The 25,744-nt window shown below is 56.1% G+C and overlaps 2 protein-coding genes and 1 long non-coding RNA gene across 10 annotated transcripts in view; 2 read left to right on the top strand and 1 right to left on the bottom strand.

The window, feature by feature from the left end:
* Positions 1–130: 130 nt before the first annotated feature.
* Positions 131–12,315, top strand: SPINDOC (spindlin interactor and repressor of chromatin binding). 2 transcript variants are annotated; one of them, XR_009602452.3, is made up of 7 exons: positions 131–459; positions 4,175–4,504; positions 4,605–4,754; positions 5,018–5,155; positions 5,320–5,520; positions 7,078–7,295; positions 11,521–11,633. XR_009602452.3 is itself a non-coding variant. In XM_060607035.3 (6 exons), exons 1-6 carry the CDS (start codon positions 333–335, stop codon positions 11,730–11,732), a joined length of 1,158 nt encoding a protein of 385 aa, XP_060463018.3. In that variant the 5' UTR covers positions 131–332; the 3' UTR covers positions 11,733–12,315. The 2 variants fall into 2 exon arrangements, 1 of the variants encoding a protein (XP_060463018.3); XM_060607035.3 differs by lacking the exon at positions 7,078–7,295 and having other exon boundaries at positions 11,521–12,315.
* Positions 12,316–12,405: 90 nt separating this feature from the next.
* Positions 12,406–25,672, bottom strand: LOC144612988 (uncharacterized). Of its 2 annotated transcripts, none has more exons than XR_013550265.2 (3): positions 25,472–25,672; positions 15,802–15,874; positions 12,406–13,564 (listed from the first exon to the last, which is right to left on the bottom strand). It is a non-coding gene; the product is annotated as an uncharacterized LOC144612988 (long non-coding RNA). The 2 variants fall into 2 exon arrangements; XR_013550266.2 differs by lacking the exon at positions 25,472–25,672 and adding an exon at positions 21,584–23,167.
* MARK2 (microtubule affinity regulating kinase 2) overlaps positions 23,515–25,744 on the top strand; it is a 58,237-nt gene continuing 56,007 nt past the window's right edge. For 4 of the 6 annotated variants that reach the window (XM_078433601.2, XM_078433599.2, XM_078433597.2 and 1 more), the window contains exon 1: positions 23,515–24,113. In XM_078433601.2, the coding sequence (XP_078289727.1) occupies positions 24,060–24,113 (54 nt within the window). In that variant the 5' untranslated portion in view covers positions 23,515–24,059. The remainder of the gene's footprint in view (positions 24,114–25,744) is intronic. The other 2 variants (XM_078433600.2, XM_078433596.2) reach the window with 1 other exon arrangement.

Here is a 25,744-nt window from a genome sequence, read left to right as displayed (position 1 = left end):
GGGAGGCTAGCGGAGCCGCGTGCCCGGGGCGGGGCCACGCGCGATTGGCCGCGCGGGGTCGGGGGCGGACCCGCGGCGGGCCGGTCGGGCGGGCGCCGACAATGAGCCTCCATAAAAGGGAGCGGCGGGGGCCTGGGGCCCCGGATTGAGCCCTCCCCGCCCGGGGTCCCGACGCGCTCGGTCTCGGGGAGGCCCGGACGCGTCCGTCGCAGGCCGGGCGGTGAGCGGCGGGCGGCGGGGAGGGGGCAGCGCGGAGCGGGAGGCGGCCCCTGGCTGCGCGCCCGGCCTCCGGCGTCCGGTCACCGCGATTCCCACCCCCTCCCGGCCGCACCATGGCCCTGAAGGCCGAGGGCGCCGCGCTCGACTGCTTCGAGGTGACGCTCAAATGCGAGGAAGGGGAGGACGAGGAGGAGGCCATGGTGGTGGCCGTGATTCCGCGGCCCGAGCCGATGCTCAGAGGTGAGGATGGAAGGGGACCCCGCTTCCGCGGCCCGGGCCCGGGCCGGGCGCCCCCTCCCCCTCCTCAGTCAGGGGTTCCGCCGCCCCCTCCCCCTCCGGCCTGGGACCCGGGCGCCCCCTCCCCCTCCGGCCTGGGGCCCGGGCGAGCTCTCGCTCCGCCCCCTCCAGGGGTTGGAATCTGGGCCTCCCCGAATTCCCTCTCCCCCGCCCCCGTCCAGGGTCTGGAGCCTTCGATCCACACCCGGCGCGCTCCGGATCTTCCGGTGCCCGAGCGCCCCCTCGCCCGGGCCCAGCACCGGCGGCCGCGGTCTCCCGCCCCGCGGGGAGAGAGGCAGACGCGGGGGCCAGGCTGTGTTCTAGGCCGAGGGGCAGCGAGGCCTCCGGGCCGGAGGCTGGGCGCGGCAGCCTGGTGTCCGCAGAGATCCCGAGGATGCCGCTTCCCAAGAGGAGGATTTTCAGGGCCGTCTACGCAGAAAGCTTTCCTGGTCCCCCAACCCCCCTTGCATCCCAGGCCTTCCACTTGCGTAAGCCACAGGTGTCAGATTCTAGCGCTTGAGGGGTGAATGAGATTGCGTACAGCCTACTCCGTTTAGGGAAAGACGTGCTTTCGAGGGGTACCCTCAGCCACGCAGGAAGGAGATGGCCTTGGGAGGGGCTTCGAGGAACAATCTCGGAACACTTGGTTTCCCCTCCCCCTTTCCCAGTTTCTTTAGTCCGCAGAATCTTGCAAACCTTTAGAAAACAAAGGGCCATCTTCCTGGAAAACTTAATATTCGTGAAAATGCAAAAAAAAAAAAATTTTTTTTCCATGAAAATGCAAATATCTCTTCATCCTCAGATACCTGTTCCCAAAGCGGGGACTGTACCCAAAAGAGATTGAATTGAGAGCAAGGCCATTCATTTAACCTCAGCAGAGCGTGCTGTCTCCCTGCACTGTCTCTCCTTTTTGGAATCTGGAGAGTTCTAAAACAAGTCAGGGAAATAAAGATCACTACCCTTCTCAGAGCTTTGCATGGAACAGGTTCTTTCCTTGCTTTTGCTAGTATTTGTTGAATGCTGGATGCCAGGCTGTCTCAGTTGTCCTGACAACCGTGCAAGAAGCACCCTATTCCCCACTGTTAGGGGTGAGGAAGAAGTCCGGAGAAGTTAATTCATTCAACAGGTCTTTGTCAGGCACCTACCGTAAGCCAGGCGATTTTAGACTGGGCGCGCTAAAATGGCCGCAAAGAAAGAGGAAACGTTTTTTCTGGAACGTATATATAAAATGAGTGACCAAGGACAAACAAACAAATGCATCATGTGTCAGGTGGAGATAAGTGGTTCAGAGAACACTAGAGCAAAGAGGGGAGAAAAGAGAGCGAGCGCGTTTTATTTGGAATATCAAGTGGTCAGGAAAGGCTTCTCTAATAAAGTGAATTTTGAGCACAGGCCCAAAGGAAGAGAGGGAATGAACCTTGCGGATAATTGGAGGGAAAGCATCTTAGGCGGACGGAATCCTAAGTGTAAATATCCGAACGCAGAAGCTTTTTGAAAGAGTTGGGGTAAGAGGGAGAAAGGATGGATTCAAGGTTTTTGGCCAGAGCAGCTGAAAGGACGGGCCTCCCACGCACCGAGACGGGAAGGCTAGGACGCAGGCGTGTGCAGCTAGCGAGTTACGGTTTCTTTCTTTTTTTTTTTTTTTTAACGTTTATTTACTTGTGAGACAGAGAGAGACAGAGCATGAACGGGGAGGGGCAGAGAGAGAGGGAGACACAGAATCTGAAACAGGCTCCAGGCTCTGAGCGGTCAGCACAGAGCCCGACGCAGGGCTCGAACTCACGGACCGTGAGATCGTGATCTGAGCCGAAGTCGGACGCTTAACCGACCGAGCCACCCAGCCGCCCCTAGCGAGTTACGGTTTCAATGAGGTCAGTTAAGAGATGCCACACAAGTGGTGTGGTCAGATAGACGTCAAAAACGTGCGTTTAGATTCCATGGGAGAGTCTGGCTGGAGGTACAAATACCAGAGTCGTCAGCAGGCAGACAATGGGAAAGAGGTAGACAGAAGGGGTCCAAGAACTAACCAAATTGGGGAGCTCTCCAGTCGTTCCAGGTTAGAGACTGAGTCAGTCCCTCAGCACACATTTTTGTTTTTTAACGTTTATTTATTTTGAGAGAGAGCGGGGGAGGGGCAGAGCGAGAGAGGGAGAGAATCCCAAGCAGGCTCTGCACTGTCAGCACAGAGCCCAACCCAGGGCTCGTTCCTGTGAACCGTGAGACCGTGATCTAAGCCGAAATCAAGAGTCTACATGCCAAGCACTGTTCTTGATGCTGGAGATACGGGTGTGACCCATCAGAAGTCATGCCGTTCTGGAGCCTACAGTCCAGTGGGGAGACAGTGCACAAGTAAAACACGTGTTAGGCCAGGTGATGGGGGGCTGAGGAGTGAAGGGGAGTGGAGTGCTGGGGGGGAGGGGGACGGACAGATGGCAGCTTCCTGCGGGGAGCAGAGAAGGCCTCATGAGAAGACGGTTCTTCAGCGGCGCCCTGAAAGAAGCAGGAGCCGAGCAGGCACCTGAGAAGATGAGAAGGAACCAGCACAAGTGACCGGAAGAGAGTCCCAGGGAAGTACGAGATGAACCCACCGGAGGTGATGCCCGGAAGCCAAGTGGCAAAAATCAAGAGGGAAGAAGCGATGAGTCCGAAGGTGAAGCTTAAGGACCAACTGCTGGGTTTAGCATCGATGACCTTGACGAGGGCTGTTTTGGAGGAATGGTGGGAAAGAGCCCGATGGCAACCAAGAAGAGGTCAAGGCTCCCGTTCACAGTCACGTGGGACATAGGACCTGGATCTTCTGAGTCCTGGCCAGTTCTCAGACCCACACCGAATGCCACCGCTCACATGCATCCCTAGGTGTGGGGGCCTCCCGTGTTTGTGTTCCATCCCATCTTACCTGAGAAGGTAAGAGGGAGGTCCGGCCAGGAGAGACCACAAGGATTCCGCAGAAGCACTGAGCTGCCAGGCTAACGTGGGTCGAGGTGCAAACTCTGCCCTGCCAGAGCTTGTGGTCCATGTGCACGAAGAGTGGATGGGAGACAGACCAATGAGATCACACCTGCAGGTGCTCTGGAAAGGGATCGTGACGGGATAGGATGGCCTTTTGAAGGTGCCTCACCAGGTAGAGAAACGGGCATGCCTGTCCTTCACCGACTGAAGGCTCACCAAGCATCTCCTTTGTGCCAGGCCCTGTGGGGACAAGAAGATGATGACATTTACCGATCTTGTCCTCCAGAAAGGATGCGCAGTGGCCTGGAAGTCAGGTCGGATACAACCAGCTGCCAGGGGTGGGAGGTCGGGAGACAGTCCCAGGAGTAGCTTTTCGAGCAGGGCCGTGAAGGAAGTAGAAGAATCTGTCAGACTGGTCAGGATGGTCTGGACAGTTGTGCCAAGGCCGAGGACGTGCGGGAACACAGCCTGTTGGAAAAATCTGTGGTCCGAGACCAGATTGAGAGAAGGTCCAGAGTGAGATGGCAGAATGCCAGGGCACACGGGTTGTGTTTAATACGGTCAGTGCCTCGCGGGCTGCAGGGGAAGGGAGAAAGAGAGACTCTGGGGAGGAGTGTTCTTCCCCTCCCCACCCCCCACTGCTCCACCAAGTTTGGGGAGTCAGGTTGTGAGTATTTCAGGCCACGGGCACTTGTACTGATAGCGCTCTCTGGCACCTCTCCCCCTGCAGTGGCCCAGCAGGAAAAGACCCCGCCACCTAGGCCCAACCTGCTGGAGGCGGGCGGCGACGGCTGTGAGGAGCCCAGGCAGCAGGTGTCTTGGGAACAGGAGTTCCTGGTGGGAAACAGCCCAGGCGGCAGCGGGCGGGCGCTGTGCATGGTGTGTGGGGCCGAGATCCGGTCCCCCTCCGCGGACACGGCGCGCATGCACATTCTGGAGCAGCACCCTCACACCCTGGACTTGAGCCCTTCGGAGAAGAGCAACATCCTGGAGGCCTGGAGTGAGGGGGTGGCCCTTTTGCAAGACGTCAGAGCTGAGCAGCCTTCTTCACCCGTCTCAGGTAGTTGGAACTGGGGGGCCAGGGGTGGAGGACACAGGGAAAAGTCGGGACTCTGGGAGCCCTCGGGGCTCACTGGGTGTTTGCCACCTGCCACCTGCAGACTCGGGCCAGGATGTCGAAGCTGACCCAGACTCTGACCCGGACCCTGCCAAAATGCCAGCGGAGATTGTCGTCCTCCTGGACTCTGAGGACAACGCATCTCTCCCGAAAAGGAGCCGGCCCAGGGGACTCCGCCCCCTCGAGTTTCCTGGTCAGTCTTTGGAAAGCCCTTATGGCCGAGCTGGGGAGAGGGGAGCACGCGCCCTGTGTTCTGTGTGGAGAGAGGCTCGGGCGCGGCCCGTTCTTTCCTGCTCTGTTCTTTCTTTTCGCAGGGGTGGGGGGAGGAACGGAGGGAGAGGCGCGACCCCTTCTTTTCTTTTCTCTTTTCTTTTCTTTTGGTTGGGGGGGGCAAGGGAAGGAACAGAGGGAGAAGTGCAGCCCCTTTAAAAGGTATGGGGTCTTTTCGTTCCACAGCTGCCCCCACCTCAGAGCCAGGAAACAAGAAGCCCCGTGGTCAGAGATGGAAGGAGCCTCCTGGGGAAGAGCCAGTTAGAAAGAAAAGAGGCAGACCCATGACCAAAAACTTGGACCTGGACCCAGACCCTGACCCAGGTGACAGGGAGGCCCAGTGCGGGTGCGGGCATGGGCTCTGGCCACGGTGCTCCGAGAGGAAAGCCAAGCTGGCGAGGGGGGCGGTGGGGTCCAGGTCTTTGGATTCTGGCTTTAGTAGCGATAGGCCGCTCAGACCCACAGTTCCGTCTTGTGCTTCCTTTCAGACCCCCCATCACCCGACTCCCCCACGGAGACTTTTGCGGCTCCCGCTGAGGTCCGGCACTTCACCGACGGCAGCTTCCCCCCTGGCTTCGTCCTCCAGCTCTTCTCCCACACCCAGCTCAGGGCCTCAGACAGCAAGGACTCACCCAAAGAGGGGAGAGCTGCTGAAGGGGGCCTTCCCCAGCCGGAAAGCCCCTCTCCAGGTGAGCTCCTGAGAGGGGACCACAAGGGAGGGTCAGACGGGCACGTCCCTGGGGTCTGGCCTCGTCAAGGCTGCTCTGCAGCAGAGTCTAGGGAAGAGGTGGTTAGCACTCGGGTCTCCTGAGAGACGGGGCCAAAGGCAGGCAGATTTGAATGACAGAGACTGGCCAGAAAGCTGAGCTGCCCGGCTGGCTCCTGGGGAGTATCCTGGAATTGGTCATGAGGTTGGGCTAGGCCAGTGCTTCCAAACCCATCACCACACTTAAGGCTGATTCCACCCGGAACCTGAGGTGCCCACCTCGCCCTGGTGGAACGAGGGCCTGAGCGGGACTAGAACAGGAGAAGGGACCCGTGGTGAGCTCAGCAGGCACCTCGGTGGAGACCGCAGGTCAGCGAATTGCCCGATGTTAATGATCAGCGCACGTGTCTGCGTCACGTTCAACCGATTTTCGGAAAGTTTTGCGTGTGGTTCATCTGGCCCTTGGAAAAGAATGTTTCGTGTAGAAAGGCTGAGTCTCAGAGAGACGGTTCCTTCTTCCCTCGGTCCTTGTATTCGTGTCCTGTGGCTGCTGTAACACATTAACCACAGACGTTAGTGGCTTTTACAAGAACACAATTTACTGTTCTTTAGTCCCAGAGGTCAGAAGCCTGGAATGGGTCTCACTGAGCTAAAATCTGGATGTCGGCAGGGTCATGTTCCTTTCTGGAGGCTCCTGGTGGGGAGGGAGGGGGTCCATTTTCTTTTCCTGCCCAGCTTCTTGGAAGCTGTGTGCATTCCTTGGCTTATGCTCTCCTTCCATCTTCAAAGCCAGTGGTGACCAGTAGAGTCCTTCTGAAGATTCCGTCTTTGGTCTGTCTCTTCTGCCTCCCTCTCCCCCATGGGGACCCTTGTGATTACATCAAGCCCACCCAGATCATCCAGGACAATCCCTTTATTTGGAAGTCAGCTGATAGCAACATTTATTCCACTTATAGTCTTAATTCTCCCTCACCACATAACTTACTGTATTTGCAGGTCCTGGGGATTAGGGCAACCTCTGCCTGCCGCGGTCACATAGCCGAGCAGTGGCAGAATGCAGGTTAGACTGGAATGCATTCTAGGAGGGCAGAGGCTGAGCCTGCTTCCTCTTCGTCTCTCCAAGCCAGACATCTCAGGCTCAGGAAGTGGTTCTTACAGGAGTGACTGAGCGGCACACACAGTCCCTCGTCCCAGCCTGTCTGAAGTGTGCATTCGGAGTTAGAGCTCAGGGGACGAGAGCACACGAGGTGCCGGGGGCTCCCCAGAGCAGGGCTCTCAAAAAGGAGGTGTACTTTTTGCATAAAGAAAACAATGCAAATGTGTCCCTTCTGCTCCACCTCGCTCACCCGCGGGGACTGCTATTAATCAGCTTGTATCCTCGAGACCTTTTACAAAAAGCTTAGCGCGTGTGTGCGTGCGTGCGTGTGCGTGCACACGTGCACTTGCGCTTAGTGATGTTTTACCAAAGTGGGTTCCGCTTTTTCTCATCTCGAGGCAGGCCTCACCCCTTCACGTAGATCACGGTTTTAACTGTCTCAAGTTTCAGCTTGAGCCACATTCCAGTCCTGCCTCCCCGAGACTGTGTGCTCTGCTTGGACTTGAGCGTTTCCCGAGCTTCCTCGTTCTCTTCGGTGGATCACTGCTCTAAATGGCTGACCGCTTCCACTGTTTAACGGGTCTTCAGGTTTCATTCTCGAAAGGGAGCCTTCATTTTGAGTCCTGGGATACCCTGGGCCCAAATTCCACCCATCTGGAGTGGTGAGTAGCTGAGAAGGGAGTCCCTGAGATCTCAGGTTCATATGGGGTGTGCGGGCAAAGTCTCCGAGGCCTTGGGGCTCAGTAATTTTGTGAGAGGGTTTTTCTCGGCAGTGGTGAGATCTAGGGAGGTTGGAGGGGGCCGGAACCCGCAGCAGACGCTGTGCGGCGCGGCGGCAGGTGTTCCTGCGGCCCAGCCCTGAGGGAAGCACTGTGGAAAAATGACATGAGTGAGGCAGCCTTTGTACCCAAGAAACTTAGCTCTCTGTTTCGGGGGTACAGGTCGGAGGCAGTGCCGCTGCAGGTAAAGAATGGTGGGGTGCCCTCCGTAGTTCTGTGCAGAGAGAGCACAGACTCCGGAGTAATGGTGTGACTGTTTCCAGATCCCAAAGCTTGGGCAGATTTCTCAAAAACCTGCAAGGCTTCCGCCAGAATGTCTTCGCTTTGAGTTGCGTTACGTATTGAAGTTCTTGGAAGATTCCGAGGAAAGATGCTACCACTTTTTAAAAGTTTGAAAGTCAGAGATCCGAAATGGGGGAAAGGGTGTTGTAGTGAGGTCAGCTGAGCTCATAGATACAAATCTGAAGCCAGGGAAGACTTTCTAGAACTTTCCAAGGGCCTGGCAGGATGAGGGTGGGGACGTGTGCAAGCCAAGAGAGAAGGTGAGCCTTAAAGACCCCACTCACAAGTTGTGGGAAAAAGAGCGTCTTTGTCTTGCTGGTGTTCGATGGGAGTAAGACCTGGAGACCTGGCTTTTAGGATTCCTTGGCCAGGCCCAGGACGTTTCCAGGCTGGGCCAAGGAGAAAGTGTGTGTGTGAGCTTCGCAAGGGTTAGGGTCCTTGTTCACTGCTGTATCCTCCGCACCCAGTAATGTGCCTGGCGTAAAGAAAGCCCTCAGTAAAGACTTCTCAAAAGAAGAGTGGACAGTGCCTGCCTTTACTGGTCATTTGGCAGTGACCTTTTCAGAGTCGCTGCTCAGAAACAAACCTTGATGAGAAAGGAGAGAAAAGGACTTGGGCCCACCCTCTGGAGAAGGCGTGTGCAGGTATGCACACGTGCACAAATGTGGGGGGAGTGGAGGGGAGAACAAGGCTGGGGAAGCAGAGAGGTTTGGGCTTCCCAGGAGAGAAGGGGACCAGTTCTGGGCTTGGAGTGCAAAAGGGACTCGGCTTGGCCCTGGGGACCAATAAATCAGTCCTCCTGGCCTGCTCTTTCTTGGCCCTGGAGCCCGAATCATGCGTGATTTCTGGCAGGACATCACACCTCTCCTGATGCTCCCCTCCCCATCCACCCTCACCTCTGCCCTCCATGCTGCCAGAAAGAATTGGTACTTAATCCTATTGCTTTAAGAAGTCCGTAAGTTAGTGAGCTCTTACTGTGTGCTAGACTTGTTAACGTCTTAGTGTGTTATCTCTTTAAGTTCCCACAATCACCACGTACAGTATTATGATTTCCGTTTTGAAGAGGAAACAGCCAGGGGGGAGGTAAGGCCCCTCTCAGGGCCCCTCACCTAGTAAGTGGCAGCCTGTGTGCGTTTCCACCTGTGCCCATCCCCCTCCAGCATCCCAGCTGCATCCTCTGCCTTTACTCTGCTGCTGGGACTAAACGGCTTCTGGAACAGCCTAGCCCTCTGGACCCACTGCTTGCACCCACCCCCCCACCCCGCTGGCTGCTCTCTCCTCCCTGTCCACCGTCAGTTTTTCCCTCTCCTCCAGATCTTACCCAGCAGCCTATACCAAGCTATGATTTTTCCCTTCCTGACCTCTTTTTCCTCCCTAGCGCCTGCACCATGTGTCCCCAAACCATTTCAGCAAAGCTGGGGAGCATTTTCTACACTAACTGGCTCTCGTCTCTCCGGGAGCCATTTCCATTCTCCCATCTCATGCTGAAATTGCTTTCTTGGCAAGGTCACTGTTGACTTGTCTAAGATAAAAATCCAGCGGTCAGTTCTCTGTCCTTACCTTTCCTGATGCGGCAGTAATGGTGACCTTGCCTCATAACTCCTTCCCACCCTTGGGGTCCCGGGCAACTGGCCGGGTCTTCCTCCAGCCTCCCCCGCTGTTCTCTTTCTCCTGCCTGTTCTTCTGCACATGGATCTGACGGTTATCTTTCCTCCCCTTGGTCGAATGTGAGCTGCTTCAGGTCAGGAAGTGTGTCTGTTTCATTTCCCACGATCTCCCCATTTTCCAGCGCGGGATCTAGGTGCTATTTACATGTTTGGCGAGTGAGGGGCTAGATGCCTGAACCACGGGGCAGGGCCTTACTTCCAGAGCAATCCAGGCCTAAGTTCACGTGCTCACAGCTCCCACCCAGCTCTCCCCCTGGGTTCCAGCCTCTCATCCAGGGGCCCGTGTGACATGTCTGTGGTTGTCTGTAAGATCTGTCAAACTGGCGTATCGGAACTGAAGCCCCACCTCTACCCCCACCCCCAGCCTTCTCTCCCCTTTCTCCATTCCGCACTTTACTCAGGCTAAATAAATCCTTAAGAGTCCTCCTTTTCCTTTTCCCAGGCTCCGCATCAAGCAGTCAGCAAATCCCACTAGCCCCACCTCCAAAACCCGTTCAGAATTCACCTTCCTGTCTCCCCCGCCACTGCAGCTACCCTGGTCCGAGCCATCTCTTGCCTGGCTCCTTGACAGCCACCTCACTGGCCTCCCAGCTTCTGGTCTTTGCCCGCTGTGGTCTGATCTCTTACAAGTAGCCAGGGTCCCTAATGAAAACCACGTTGGATGTTGTCGCTGCTGTTCCTGTCCCACTCCAGATAAAAAGTCAGGGTCCTCATGGTGACCAGCGATGCTCACCCCAGTGAGCATCTTCCCTCTCCTACCCTCTCCGGCCCACTCTGCACAGGCACCGGCCTGCTGTTGTACGGCAGCAGGCATGTGCCAGCAGGGCACCTGCGTTCGCTTTTCCTTCTGCCTGGAATGCTGTTCCCCAGCTATCCACATAGCTGACTCCTCACTCTTTGTATGTTTCCGCTAACATACGCGCTGTATAAGGCCCTCCACGCTGTCCTGTCCCCTTCTCTGGTATACATATGTATATATATTTTTTCTTTGCTTTGTTTCTTTCCATACATAACACGGTGCATCTTGTATTTGTTTATCTTATTTATTGGCCCCCGCCACTGGAACATCGATTCTAGGAAGGGTACTGGGTCTGCTCCATGCACTGTCAGAGCTCTAGCAGCAGGAACAGTGCTGGGCACAGCGTAGGCTCGAGAACCTGCAGTTAAATTCAGGAACAAATGAATGGGATTGAGCCTGCTCTCAAGGAGCTTCTAGTTCGTCAGAGACACGGGGGAGCTCATGCAAATGCAGAGTGGAGTTTGCTCAATTGTGTAACACGCTGGCACACGCTGTGTAAGCGGTTTTGATCCTCCGCAAACTATGCAGTAAAACTGTGCCTGTTTTCTCGGCCACGTTTTAAATCCAGTCTCTAAAAACAGCCTAGGAAAAACACCACAAACTGATGCATCTCAAAACAGACGTTGCGACAGTCCGCATGTTCTGTTTTGCTTTTCAGTGTAAAGTAACTTCTGCACGTGCCCGTGTGGCTGCTCGAAAGCTCTGGGGAGCCTGCCCTCCCCTGGGTGAGGGCCCGGTTTTGCTTATTATGAGGTTGCTCCCCAGCGCTAATCCCCCCGATTCCTGATCCCTGTGTGGTAGGTGCTGACTCTCAGGAGGGGATGAGCCTGGTGAACGTTGCAAAGCGGGGCTGGGGTGCTGAGCCAGGCCTGTGCATCCAGGATTCTCCCCTTACCCTGCGTACCCATTCAAGAGCCCCTCAGTGGGCAGAGCTGTGTCTTACTCTGTTTGCGGGTCCCCACTCGCATCCCCTCTGCCCACACGGGGCAGAAGCACTGAGGCTAGGGTGCCCAGTGAAGTTTTAGATGAGAGAGTCGACTGAAGGTAAGAGCTGAGCGAGGCCTACAGCACTGAGCCTCTGGGCACCAGGATACACGAGGGAGGAAGCCTACGACGGGGCATGACTGGCTTATGCCAAAGGAGCCGTGACCTCATTTTCCGGTCGCTCGTGGTCCCTGGGTGAACCGAGAGTGGAGCTTCTCACTGTCCTCAGGGTCCCCCTCATACCAGGCTCCGGGCTGGGGAAATGAGGGCCCGGAAATGGAGGTGCGGTTTGCAGAGGCCTTCAGGGGACGTCCTTGTGGTGGGGGGTCTGGAGGGCCCTGACTCGTGTGTGCTCTCTGCTCCCATCCCTGCCCAGCTCCCCCTCCGGGGCTTCGCGGGACACTGGATCTCCAGGTTATCCGCGTACGGATGGAGGAGCCCCCGGCAGTCAGCCTCCTGCAAGACTGGTCCAAGCACCCCCAGGGCGCCAAGGGTGTGGGAGCAGGTGACACCCCAAACTGGCCTACGGTTCTGTCGGAATCCAGCACCGCTGTCAGGGGGCAGCCGGAGGCAGGGAGTGGTGTATAGGTTCTTGCTTTCCTGGGGAGGGGGGGAGGGAAGAGGCAGGGTCCCCCTTTGGCTTATCACTCAGAGCTGCCCAGCTCGGCCACCTGATGGAGAGAGTAAAACTGGGTGCCAAGGCAGGCTGGAGGAGAGGAAGGGGGTGGGCAGCATCCACTGTCACTCGGGGGCATTGGCAGACGCTCCCGGCAAGGCATGGGGCCGGGCCCGGAGATGGGCAGGCTGGCCTGAGGGCAGTCGTGCGGTAGGGCATTGGGCCTGTGGAGAACACCTACCCCAATCCTTTTGCTGACCCAGACCTCTCTGTCCCCCCCTCTCAGCCCCCACCATTCTCCCTTGGCACAGTGCCTTACACAAAAGGTGGTCATGATGGGGTTTGAACTGAGTCCCACTACCTCGGGGGACGCCTCTCCTCCCCCACCCGTTCAGGCTCCTAAACCAGGAGGCCTCCATTACCTCTTCCCGTTCCATCCCTGCAGGAGGCCCAAGCAGCCCACCTGGGGGCTTTTGTTCACTCCCTTCTTTCACCTGTTTTCCTGTTGTATATATCTCCTTTGTTGACAATAAATTATTTTTTTTTATTAAGAGAGTTCCGTCTGGGCCGTCATTGCGGGAAGGGGGGGGTATTCAGCCTCCTGGAGCGACCTTGAGGGGCAGGAGGGCTGAAAGAGCATCCCGGGTGGGAGGGCAGAGCAGGGCCAGGCCAGGGCTTTGGTGGCTGGAGGGCTGACTTGGTGCCAGTCAGAGGGACACCTTGCCCCTCCCCTGCCCTTGAGATGGGGTCAGAAACACCTTTAACATTTTGTACCTTCTGACTCACTCGGTAAGCCTCTAAGAGAGCCTATGGAGGTGCGGGGAGGGGCTCAGTGGCGCTTACACCTTAGGAGCTGAGACATAACCTGACCTTTCTAAAGTGAAATGGTTGTGCCCGCAGGGGAGAGAGATACCTCCCCTCCCCTGCCCCATGATGCTCCAAACTGCCCTCTCGTTGACTTAATTAAACTCCCTCCTCTGCCTGGTTTCCCCATTCCCTGGACCAAGAGGTGGTCCATTTGGGGTTTCTTCACCAGATTCCTTATCCTCCTAAACCAGCATCACAGGCCAAATCCATGTGGGGTGTTTTTCTCCCCTTGGGGGACATCTGAAAAGGAGCTTGGGGAGCTCTGTCTCAGACCCCAAACCCCACTGCCACATTTAGAATCCAGAGGCAAATGGAGGAACGGGACAGTCTATCCTCTGTACAGAGACTACTTTTCTGCTCCTGATAAATACTGTGCATTGGGGGAGAGGTAGGGCACAGATAGGACTCTAGAGGCCTTGTTCCCCTATAACACTGACCCAGCCAGCTTTTGAGACCAGCCAGGAAGGACCTGGGTATATGCTGTGTCCTCCTCCGAGCTGGTGTCACCCCACGCGTGGACCAGGCGTGAGCGATCTCACAGCGTGGTTGCTTCCTGGGATGTGGTCCTTTTCTTTGACAGGCTTGGGAGAGGAATGCCCGGTTGGGAGGGATTAGAAGGCACGGGTGTGGCATGGCACGCTGTAGAAAAAAGGCAGTGGGCAGCGGTTCAGAACATCTTGTGTCCCAGGTGGCTTCCCCGACGCGTGAGGTCAGGTGGGCCACAGAATCCCCCGCGGCATCTCCACCACGGTTTCTGCAAATCGGTAAAACTTCTGTCGGACTTCACAGGGGGTAACGGTAGTGTTGAAAATCGGGCTTTGAAACACCAATGTGAATTATTGCAGGTGATTTCCCACCCTTCCAATCTTGTGACTGTGTTTACATTTATGCCAATGTGCTTTTAAATCCACGTGGCTGTGTTGCTGGGTGTTTACAACTGAAAAAAAACGTATAAAAGCTCGCTGTAAACTCCTGAAGTTAGTTAAATGCACCTTTGCTGCTGTTGATGTGATTGATGGCCGGCCCAGTAGACTGTGAGCTCCTTCCGGGCAGGGACTAGGTTGCATTGACTTTGTTTTCCCAAGACCCTGCTTAGGGGCCTCGCACATAGTAGGTGCTCAATAAATGTTTGTCAAGTGCCCTCTTGGTGTGTCTTCCTATGCGACATTTTCCCACTGCAAGCTGATCCCTGGCGTATGGCTCCCTGCACAGGGTTGCGGCCATGGTGACTGTGGGTGGCATGGCTGTCTTGTGACTTTACCCCCACATCTTGGTCGGCAGGGGTCTGCCCGGCCTTGGCCGGGACCCTAGGGACTGTATGAGTGTCTGTGGCTGGGAGCTCCCTGTGGGCACCCTGTGGTCTTCCTGGGAGAGGTGGAGGGCAGAGCCGAGGGCATGAAGATGCCCTGGGTCATCGGTGACCCAGTGCTTGGGGTGTGTCCCCCCCACCCCCACCCCACCCCAGACCAGAACTGCCATCCCAGGGCTGCTGCAGATGTTTGCCCAGAACACCAAGGAACCCTCCCACGCTGTCAGCAGCCCGGGGCTGGTGGCGGCAACTTTTTCCAGGCATGATGCCGAGGCCCAATCACAACATCGAGTGAAGGAGTGGGGATATACCTGTGCCTCTAGGCCCCCTTGCTCTCTGAAACCGGCCACCTCCTGCTGCTCCCCCCTGACCTCCGTGGGGTCCAGGTAGGGGAGATCTTTCTGGATACCAGTAATAACCATAGAGTCAAAGCTGGTCCCGGACAAAGGAAGAAGCGGCCCCTTCCCTCCTCGGAGGGACACGGGCGTGTGTAAGGGCGTGTTTGGGAAAAGAAGACACCGGCTGGGCTGGGCCCCCGTGTGGCTCCCCGGCTGCATCGCTGGTCGCGTCCAGGCTCCGCAGCTCCTGCGGTCCAACCTCCTGTTCCCGTGTAAGATGTGCTCCTCACCCCCCCCCCCAACCCTCCCCCGCACGCCTGGGTAGCTGTGTGGCTCAAGTGAGACTGTAAAGTCTTTACACCACCCCCGAGGTGTAGAAGGATGGGGAGCTGGAGAGGGAGAGCATCTCCGATGGGACCTCAGTCTCTCTGTGCCGCCCCACCGGGGCTGTTGGGCCACCAGAGGAAGCAGTGCCGGACTTCTAGTCTCCCCAACAGCACTGTCAATGCCTCAGGTCTCAGACCCCACATCCGGGTGACCTGAGGGAGCAGGAGCAGCAAGGAGGCAGGAGGTTGAGGGTGACTGTCCTGCCGGCCTCAGATTCCACAAAGGTGAATGAAGCCCCCCCCCCCCCTGGGGGCAGGTCCCACGCTAGGAACTGCCGAGTGCACCCAGGACACGCGCCTCATCTCCATCGTGGGTCACCCCACGTTGTGCCCGTTACACAGGTGAGGGACAGGCACGGCGAGATGAACGAGGTGACCAGCCTGCCATTCCAGAGCTGGTGAAGGAGCAGAGCCGGGCTGAGCCTGGAGCTGTCTGACCCCAGCGCTCTTGTCTCCCGCGCTGTGGCCAGTTTCTGCTTCGGGAGGGACTGATGCATCTTCCCTTGAGGGCCTGGGGACCTGGGGTAGGTTCAGGGTGTGAGGCAGGGGCGGGTCAGGTGGGAGCGGGGAAGGTCATTCACAACGGAAAGCGCTCAGCGCCTCCTTCGTTCCAGCACTTAGATGGTGGTGCCCAGTGCCCTCTCCATGGCAGTTTCCAGAGTCCCCCCACCGGCCCTGGCACCTGCTGGGATCCTACCCCGTACCTGGCAGTGGCGACTGAAGGGACTCACAGCAGATGCAGGAGGGTGCTATCCCGTCCCAGGTGACAAGGTCTGGGAACCAAGCTGAGCGCTTTGAGGGTGGAGGGAGTCCTGCTTCTCACCTGTTCCTTTTTCAGAAAATGCCTCCTGGCCCCCCGGGTAGGCCCTGCCTGCTGCCCCCCGGCTTCACGGCTTCACTCGGCCACCTCTGATGCTGAATCAGGCCGGGCTTGGTATTTGGTGGCTACAAAAGCAGTGACTGGTACAACAATGTCCACGTGAGCTTGGGCCGCTCTAGGGGGCAGCGCATGGGGGGGGGGGGGCGGCGCGCAGAACCTGCCCTTTCCCCTCCCACTCCTCCCTGACCTGGAGCGAGTCCTCCTGGGCCACCATAGCACCCACAGCTTCCTGGGTGAGCAGTTTGCCTCTGAGACACTCACCCACAGCCTTCTGAAGTCACAGCTGGGGACAAGACAGCGGCACGCTCTCCATACGTCTGGCCAGGATGAGTGCCTGGAAGAACAACAGGGCATGATAGAGGAGCGCTATTTTTTCTTGTTTGTCTTATTTTTCGGTGGTAGACGTTTTCAAACACGCCCAGAAAAGACGAAATGGAGTAGTGAACCCTGAGGTATCTACGACCCCGCTTCAACATACATATCGCCCAGTTTGGGTTTATCTTTGTCTCCCCACATCTCCCTCCCTTCCGGTTTATTTTCTTTTATTTGAAGGATTTACTTATTTTGGGGAGCGCAAGCAGGAGAGGGGCAGAGAGAGAGAGAGAGAGGGACTGAGGATCTGAAGCGGGCTTCACCCTGACAGCAGAAATCCCAATGCGGGGCTTGAACTCACAAACCGTGAGATCATGACCTGAGCCAAAGTCAGACATTCAATCGACTGAGCCACCCACGGGCCCCTCCTGGTTTATTTTAAAGCAAATCCCAGACATGGTGTCATTTCATCTGTAAATAGGTTTGTTCGTATCTCTAAGAGATGGTCTTCAGTGAAATACATCAATATCACACTTCAAAAATTAATAATCCCTTAGGGCACCTGGCTGGCTCAGTCGATAGAACATGCGACTCTTGATCTCAGGGTCATGAGTTTAAGTCCCACCATTGGGCATGGAGCCTACTTAAAAAAAATTTAATAATCCTTTAATGGCATCTAATATCCAGCCAGCGTTCATGTTCCCCAATTGGTCCATGAATGTTTTTTTGTTTTCAATTTTCTAATTGTGGGCAAAATACATATGCCATAAAATTTGCCCTTTTACACAGGTTTAAGTGTGGTAGTTAGTGCATTCACATTGTTGTGCAACCAATCTCTAGAACTCTTCCGTGAGTCTCTTTTTCACTTTTTTTTTTTTTTTTTTTTTTTTTTTGAGAGAGAAGAGTCAGGGAGAGGGGCAGAGGGAGAGAGAAAGAGAGAATCCCAAGTAAGGTCCACACTCAGCACGGAGCCAGGGCTCAGTCCCATGACCTTGGGATCAGGACCTAAGCCGAAATCAAGAGTCAGATGCTCAACTGACTGGGCCACTCAGGGGCCCCCCTCCATGAGTCTCTTTTTTATTTATTTATTTATTTTTTATTTTTTAATGTTTACTTACTTTTGAGAGAGGGAGAGAGAGAGAGCACAAGCAGAGGAGGGGCAGAGAGAGAGGGAGATTAGAATCTGAAGCAGGGTCCAGGCTCTGAGCTGTCAGCACAGAGCCCAATGCGGGGCTTGAACTCACAAACTGCGAGATCATGACCTGAGCCGAAGTCAGACGCTCAACCGACTGGGCCACCCAGGCGCCCCTCCAGGAGTCTCTTTTTACTGCTGATGTGTTTGAATCAGGAGCTAAATAAGGTCCACACATTGCATTTCAGCAACCTTTCTCTCCTTTTTTTTTTTTTTTCTTCTTTTCTCGTTTCTTTTCTCTTTTCTTGTTTAAGAACCTGGTGGCTTGTTCTATAAACGGAATTTCCTCCATTGTGGATTTGGCGGATGGCACCCCTGTGACGCCATTTGGCATGTTTGCCCATGAAGGGATGCAATTTTGAGGTGGGAGGGCGCTGCAGAGGGCTTCCTCGGGAGGAGACATTTAAGTAGAGAGAGAGTCCTGCAGCTAAATGGGGAAAGGCAATTCCGGGCCGAGGGGACAAGATGAGCCAAAGCTCTGTGGCTCTCATTGCCCAGGGACTCACAGCCAGCCTGCTATAGCCCAGGCACTGCACGAGGCACCAGGGACACTACCAGGAACCACACTGTGTCCCCGCTCTCCCTGGGGTTAGCGCTGATCTTCCCAGGGAGGGAGGCAGGGGAGGAAAGTGGGAATTTCGTCTACAGACACTCTGCCTGCCGGCTCTAGGTGTGGCTGTACAGCTGGGAGGTATGCGGGGACATCCCCTTGGCACACTGGTGACTCCCGGCCCGGCCTGCCCCCTACCTCCTCCAGGAAGCCGGGGAGAGCCCAGGACACCAGCTGGTACCAACCCCCTCTGCCAACTCTAAGTTGGATGTTGGTCCACCCGACATCCTCGTGAGATGGGAACTCCTTGGGGACCAGTCTCCTTCATGCCACCACAGGCTTCGCTTCTTTCCGCCAGTCCTTCCTTGTAGCGCTCACTTCTCCTTGGGATCAGACTCAGCACCACCTCCTCTAAGACGCCTTCCTTGCTACTCCGTCCAGTTCCCATGCTGCCACAAGCCCCAGATCATCCACTCAGGGTATCTCCCTCTGAACCCCATGAAAAACTGCCCATTTCTGCTTCCTCCTGGGTTGCTCACAGGGCCTCTGCCAATGCGGCCGCCTGGCACCGCATCCAGGATGCCCAGCCTTTTCAGTGTCAGTGGCCACAGAACCCTGCCTGTGGACAGTGACGCAGTTATGGGAGCGTTGGTTGGTCCAAAAGGCGACTCTCCTCCCAGAACAGACTCTAAAGGTGGCTCCTCTGCCTGATGCCCCTTCCCCGCCCATCCCTGCCCCACCCCCCCCAACAGGGTGGTCATCCTGCTGCACCATGAGGACATGTGAGCAAAGCCGGAAGGGACACTGTCCCCTCCATCCCAAGCATGGTGGTACCTGACCATGACTGAAGAAGGGTGGGAGGGATATCGTTGCTGGGTTTGGGTTTGGAGACTGTCTTAGACCTCGAGCTGCTGTAACAGAATACCATCAACTTGTGGCTTATAAACAGCAAATCTATTACCGTTCTGGAAGCTGTAAATCCAAGATCAAGGTCCTGGCAGATTCAGAGCCTGCTTCCTGGTTCATAGAAGGCAGGCTTGTCCTCACGTGATGGAAGGGACTGGGGAGCTCTGTGGGGTCCCTTTTACGAAGGCGTTAATCCCATTACACATGCAGGGCCCTCCTGACCTAATCACCTCCCAAGGCCATCACCATCACCTTGGGGGTTAGGATTGCAACATACGAATCCTGGGGGGACACAGATATTCAGACGATACCATTACAGACGACTCCGTAGAGAGCGGCGAATCCGGCTTCCCCTCATTGTACAGACAGGGAGCCTGAGACCCGAGGGTGGGGGGGAGGGAGTTACCTAATGGCTCATGTGATCCATTAGTGACAGAGCTGTTGCCAGAATGGGCTCTCTTACTTCCGGTCCAGTGTTGTTCTCCAGGGAAGCGGAGAGGTTATAGCAGAGAGAATTAAAAGGAGGCTAGCGTATGCCTTCTCGTAAGAGCAGCCTACGCAAAGCGCTGGCCATCCACCAGGCTCTGTCTAAGCATGTTTCGTATATTAATTCATACATCCTCACCAATCAACCTTATGAAGCAGGTGCTTTTATTATCCCCATTTAAAAGATGGGAAAATTAAGGTAGAGGGAGGTTTAAGAGGCTTGCCTGAGACCACACAGCTCCCAAGGAGCTCCCCTGGCAACAAGGCGTGTGTGTTAGCTCACTACCCTATTTACCTCTCATGGGCTAAGATGACTGAGGTCGACTCCCCTAGCAAGGGACTGAGCCCCTCTACACTTTGATTTCCTTATCAGTAAGCCGGGGAAACAACAGTGCCTTCTGCTCATCGTGACTCTGGCAATGCCTGCACAGTACCCAGCTCTCAGTGTGTGTTAGCAAAACCAAGACAGGGGAACAAGAACGGTGGTTGGGCAGCGACACGGATAACAAACGTTCTAGACCATCAGTGCTAAGGTGCCAATTTTTCACGCTCCAACATCTCGGAGATATCCTAAGTTCAATATGGTGCCTGGCAATGGAGATACAGCGCACGATGGAAATTCAGAGGCATCAAGAAACACAGGACAAAACGCGGCAAGATGGGAGGGTCTGTGGCCAGTCAGGGGGCATACGTGGGGCTTGCTTCGCCCCAGACATCCGACTCTTGATCAGAGAGCAATTCCGGACCCTGCCTCCCACCCTGGAGAGGGGCCTGCACTGAATGATGAGCATGCTCTCCGGCTTCATGGCTTGGAAGGAGAAAGATGAAGAGTTGCATTGTGTTAGAGGTGAGAGAATAAGGATGTCGTCCATTTGAGCAACTTTACCTCCCCTTGACTTCTTTCCTCTGTGCCCACCCACGGGGGGAGGGCTACCGTAACTCCTTTGTGCCTGCCAGGGCTGGGAATCCCACGATCCTTGCCTTCCCTCATTCTAGGGGGTATCATGACTGCCCTGGAGTGCTGGTCCATTTGGTTGGTTTCTACCTGCTCTGAGGCCTGTGGTAGATGTCTTTTTTATGTGTGCTTTGTCTTGTTCAGGGTAGAAAGCTTGGAATTACCTATTTTATTTTATTTTATTTTATTTTATTTTATTTTATTTTAGAGAGAGAGCACGCAAGCAGGGGAGGTGCAGAGAGAGAGGGGGACAAAGGACCCCAAGCGCGCTCCGCACTGACAGCAGAAAGCCCAACGTGGAGCTCGAACTCACAAACCACAAGATCACGACCTGAGCCGACGTCAATGACCGAGTCACCCAGGCGCCCCTGGAATTACCCTTAACTCTTCTCTCACACGCCCCCTAAGCCAATCCACTGAGAAATCCTGTCGGCCCTACCTTCCCAGTATCTCCCAAATCCAGCCACCTGTTGCTACTTCCACTGCTGCTGCCCCGCTCGAAGCCACTGAGCCACTGAGAGGCTCAAGCCTCTCCCTTGAATTCTCCTAAAAAGTCTCCTTCCTGGTCTCCAGGCTTCTGTTCCTGCTCTGCCCCTTTACCCGATTCTCAACTCAGTAGTGGGTCCACTCGTGCCATAGCTCCCCATCCCGTTCCGAGGAAAAGCCAAAGCAGTGGTCCACCCTGACTGGTTCCCCATCACCTTTCGGCCTTCTCCTACTGCTCACTCTCCCTCTGCTCCGGTCCCATTGGCCTTCTTGTTCTCCTGCCTCAGGGCCTTTGCACTGGCCAGAAAGCTCCACCCCCAGATAGCCACAGAGCTGACTCCCTCACCTCCTTTAAGTCTTTGCTCAACGGTCACCTTCTCAGTGAGGCCTACACTGACCACCTTAGCACTGCAACTCCTATTCCGCCCACTCACTCCTGTAATCCGGATCACCCTTAGCTGACGGCTTTTATTTCCACGGCACTTAAGACCTACTGTGATGTTTGGTGTCTGTATTCGCCAACACTTTTCCCACCACCACGACTGGCTGCAGAACTTGTGGGGCCCAGTGCAAAATGGCAATGCAAGTCCCCCTTGGCAAACATGTCAAGAGGGTGACAGCAGAGCATTAAATCAAGTTCGAAGCCATTCTAAGAGTAGGGCCTTTTGTGAGTGCCCAGGTCACAGGCCCAGGAAGCCAGCTCTGCCTATCACGCAAGGGAGCTGGCGAGAGCCCTCAACCAGGGCAGAAGTGTATTTGGAGCTGGGCTGTAGGCAGATTATTCTGGCACATCTGGTGGGATAGGTTGGAGGGAGTCTAGGCAGGGAGACCAGTTAGGCAGCCTTGTGAGGAAGAGGAGGGGACAGGTGGGGTGGAGGTAGGGGGCTAAGGGGCAGAAGGCAGGGGGTGAGAGCCAGAGTGAGAAGCAGGGAGGAGGTAGAGTTTGCTTAGACAAGAGCATGACAGGAAAGACCCCCTTCGAGCTCACCTTCCTTTGCTCCTCCAACTCCTTCCTTCCCCCCACCCCCAGCCTCCGAACGCTACGGGGCACAGAAATCAGCCTTGTGTCTCCCTTTGGCCACCAGAGGGCAGACCATTCTCGCGGATTTTCGGGATGAATTTGGGGTGGGGGGAGTGGACTGTCCTCTGTCCTCACCTTTCCCCCTCATCTCCTTCTGTGTTCCTTCATCAACTTCTTCCTCGATGGCTGGGTGCCTGACTGGAGCTGGAGTGGGCCACGGGGAGGTGTCCTGGAGTACCGTAGGTGGCACCTGTTGCCATTTAAGAAGTCCGTCCGTCCCATCCTCCCATTGCGTCTGTCCAGCTGTCTATTTCTCTGGGTGACCTGGCCATGGGCTCCGCTCAAGATGGGGTAGATGGGAAGTGGAAGTCATCAAGTGTCAGAGGTCCATCCAGCACTTTTTCCCACAATTCCTGGGACCTCTCTGCTCCTGTACCTTTGGGGACTTGCTGCTTGAGCCTGGTCTCTGGCTCCAGAGGAGATTCTGGCTTCTGCCCACCTTAAGGGGCTGTTGAGCCCTGGGAGGGAGGTGGGGCAAGTTCCAACACGTCCAGGGGACAGCTTGGAGCTGCAGGGGACAGCTTGGAGCCAGAAAAATCAAACTAGCCTACAGCCTCTACCTGGTGAAACAATCTAGGAGGAAGTGAAGAGTGGACTCAGTTTGCCAAGCGGGCTTCCTGTTGGAGTTGAAGGCTCTTAAAAGATGAGAGAGACCTCACTTTATTGATGAAACTCAAGTCCAGGAAAGAAGGGACCTTCTCCAGGTGCCCATTCTTTGTGCCATCCTGACGAATCCTCGTTGTCAACCAGTTTCTCTTTTCTGTGAGTTTTATTGTCTTTGAAGGGATAAATGAAAAATGAATTAAGATGAAAATGTCTCTTGGGGCTGCTGGGCGGCTCAGTCAGTTAAGCATCCGACTTCAGCTCAGGTCATCATCTCGCGGTCCGGGAGTTGGAGCCCCGTGTCTGGCTCTGTGCTGACAGCTCAGAGCCTGGAGCCTGCTTCCGATTCTGTGTCTCCCTCTCTCTCTGCCCCTCCCCTGCTCACGCGCTCTCTCTCTCTCTCTCAAAAATAAACAAACATTAAAAAAATTAAAAAAAAAAAAAAAGGGGGAGAATGCCTCTCCTGCCTTGCTTTACAGGGGTATTTTAAAAGGTAACTGGCGTGACTCAGTATCACCATAGTGCAATGTCATTTTGTGCTATTTTGAACAATTAAAAAAAAAGGTAAGTGGAATTCAAAGATGTTATTTAGAATGTCATCACTGAAACAGAGGCATAAATTCTCTTAATATAAGGACGTCGAGGAGCCCAAACTCAGAGATGTTATGTAATCTTTCCAAGATCACATAGCATTTTCCTTCCACAGAGCTGCGGCTGGAACACAGGGCTGGAGGGGGAACCCCTGTAGCCTCCCACAGCTGGGAGACAAGGAGGCCGACCGGCTGCCTGCCCCGGACCTTAAGAAACAGTGCGGATTAGATGTGGGGTGTATGGATAAACAGAATCCAAGACAGACGATGGCAGGTGAAGAATGTTAAGTAGGTAAAAGACGCTGCCTTTGACAGGTGACACACATGTTGATAGGTTGGATGATAAAAACGAGATGGATTTTACGAGCGGACTGATGAGCGGACACGCAACCGGGGAAGTTGTTTTAGAACCAAAGGATGCCAATCGTTGGGACGGCTAACAGCCTTATTTTCTATTTGGTCAAACAATAAATTTTCTATTTGGTCAAACAATAAACATGCACAGGTGATCCACGCTCCCAGTTCAGGTTTGAAAATACCCGGAAACTGACGGAAAGAAACGAACAGTCCGACCGGGTACCACCCCAGGAACGACTCGGGTGTTGCCGGAAATGGCCGACGACCGCGGTCGGCTGCGGGGCGGGACGGGGGCGTGGCCGGTTCCCTGCACGCGGAGCGGCTTCGGGTGTTTCCGGAAACCGCGGCGAGCCTGCTTGAAGTGGGCGGGGAAAGGCCTATGGGCGTGGCTGGAGTTCCCCGAGTGGCTTCGTAGATTTCCGTAAACAGAGCCGAAGCTTCGTCTTCGGAATCGAGGCGGCGCGCGCGTCCCCAGGAGTAATCTTCTTCGGGTGTTTCCGGAATTCACCCGTAGTCCGAGGCCAGGAGGAGGAGGCGCGCCCCCCGCCCGTACCTCGCCGCTTCGGATGTTTCCGGCTGCTGCCGGCGGAAAGAGCCGAGGGCCGGCGGTGGTGGCGGCCATGTTGGGAGCAGCAGGTCCGGCGGCGGCTGCCTGTGTGCCGGGCGCGGAGCAGTGCCGCTGAGGGCAGGGGAGGAGCGAGGCAGGCGGCCGGCTGCGGCGGCAGAGAGTAGGCGGAGCGGCGCGGCCCGGCCGAAAGGCGGCACAGCCCAGCCGGGGGTCGGGGGGGTGCGGTCCGGAGCCGCTCGGAGCCGGCGCGGCCTAGCCCGAGCGGCGCATCCCCGGGCTGGCGTGAGCGGCTGCCCGGCCTCCCCGCACCCCCGGCCGGGGCCCATGCGGCGGGTGCCCCTGCTGTGAGAAGCCCCGCCCGGCCGGGCTCCGCGCCTTCCCTTCCCTCCCTTCCTCCAAGCTTCTCGGTTCCCTCCCCTGAGATACCGGCGCCATGTCCAGCGCCCGGACCCCCCTACCCACGCTGAACGAGAGGGACACGGAGCAGGTAAGGAGCCCCGAGGGCTCCCCGAATTCTCTGGCTGGGCCCCTGCACCTTGCAGAGCCTCCTCCCTCCTCTGCTCTCCTCGTGCCCCTGCTGCCACCCTGCAAGCCTCGGCTGCCCTGTCATCTGGCTCTCGGCCTCGCACATCCCCCTCTCAGTCCCGTCCTGGGACCCACCTCGTCCCGACTCCAAGCTGCACACTTGCTGACCCCCGTCTCCCCTCACCGCCCTCCTGCGCTCTTCCGTATTATCTCCCTAGCTTCCCCTTCTCTTCCCTTTTTCTCTCAGGGGCCTTTTCTGGTCTTCCTCCACCCACGCTTAAAGCCGCCACCCTCCTGCTCCTCGAACAGCACCCCGCGATTTGCCCCAGATCGTTGTCCCCCTCTTCCTCCCATCTCTCCGGCCTCGCTTCTGCTCCTCCCGCACCGGTTCTCCCAGTCCCTGGTTATCACCCTCAGGGTCCTTGCCCCGGAGTGTGTTCTCGATCCCTCTCCTCTTCCAGTTCCCCCGCTTCCCCCCCCCCCTTGCTTCCCCCCCCCTTCCTTCTCCAAATTGTGCTCTCCCTCATGCTTGCAACCCACCAGCTCCACCCTCATCACCTTTCCAAATGGTTCGCCTACTCTTTGCTCATCACTTTCCCTTCTTTTCTCCAGGAGCTCCCCGGTGCCTCGCGCTGGCATTTGTTGCTTCCGTGTTTCCCAGACTGCTGTCATGCGCATAGTTTTCCCACAGGTTGTCTTTGGGGTTCCAGTCTGAAGGGTTCCCTTCAGAGTCTGGATCCCTCGCGTTCTGCCCCCCACCCCCACCCCCCTCCCACCCCCCAGGGGTTTGGCGAAGTCTCTCTGCCTCCTGTTTCTCCCCGAGCGCTTTACCAGCCTGCTCCCCGGACTTGTCCTTTGGAGGGAGAACATCCCTCCGGCCCCACTTTATGGGGACAACCTGTTGCTGAGTCCTCTCCCCGGCCACGCTGCATTACCCTTCTGTCTTTTCACACCGCAGCGCGAGCCATGATGCCTTCCTGTGTCTTCACTCCTGGCTCTGTCACTTTTCATAGTTTCTTCCTCCTTGTTGGGTACCTTCCGGTTTCTCTGCCCTCACCCGGTCTTCCTCACGCTACCTGCCTCAGTGAGGCTTGCCTTCATCTCCGCGTTAGTCTCTTGCCTCCTTCACACCGTATCTGTTTGCCCCACCGAGGCCCCTGTCCTTTCCCTCCCGATGGGCTAGTCTTTGTAACTCGCCGTCCGGGGGCATTCAGCGTACTAGTTTCTTGAGCTATACGCCACCTCCTCCCCCCCTCCTCGTCCTGGCAATCACTGCTATCATCTGTCACCCAAGCTTTAGCGTTTTCTGTGTCACCCTACCTGTGAGCTGAGAGGCGTCCGCTTTCCACCCCTCCCCTTTCTGTCACCGTGTCCGGCGTCCCTTGCTGACTGCTGGCTGCTGTGTGGAGAGTCCCCTGCCTGGCACACCCTCGTTGGCGGAGAAGTTTACTAGGCCAGAAAAACTCGAGTTGAGAAAGGAGCTCTTCTCCCCTGGGGCTGCAGCGCTTTTTTTTTTTTTTTTTTTTTTTTTTTTTTTGCATCCTTTTCCCTTATTACACCCTTTATGTTTTCCTGTCGCGCCCTTCTTTCTCC

The sequence above is a fragment of the Panthera onca genome, chromosome D1 (genome assembly GCF_046562875.1).
Source record: "Panthera onca isolate mPanOnc1 chromosome D1, mPanOnc1 haplotype 2, whole genome shotgun sequence".
Classification (NCBI taxonomy): domain Eukaryota; kingdom Metazoa; phylum Chordata; class Mammalia; order Carnivora; family Felidae; genus Panthera; species Panthera onca.
Note: the sequence above shows the minus strand (reverse complement) of the source record. Positions and strands in the feature narration are given on the sequence as shown.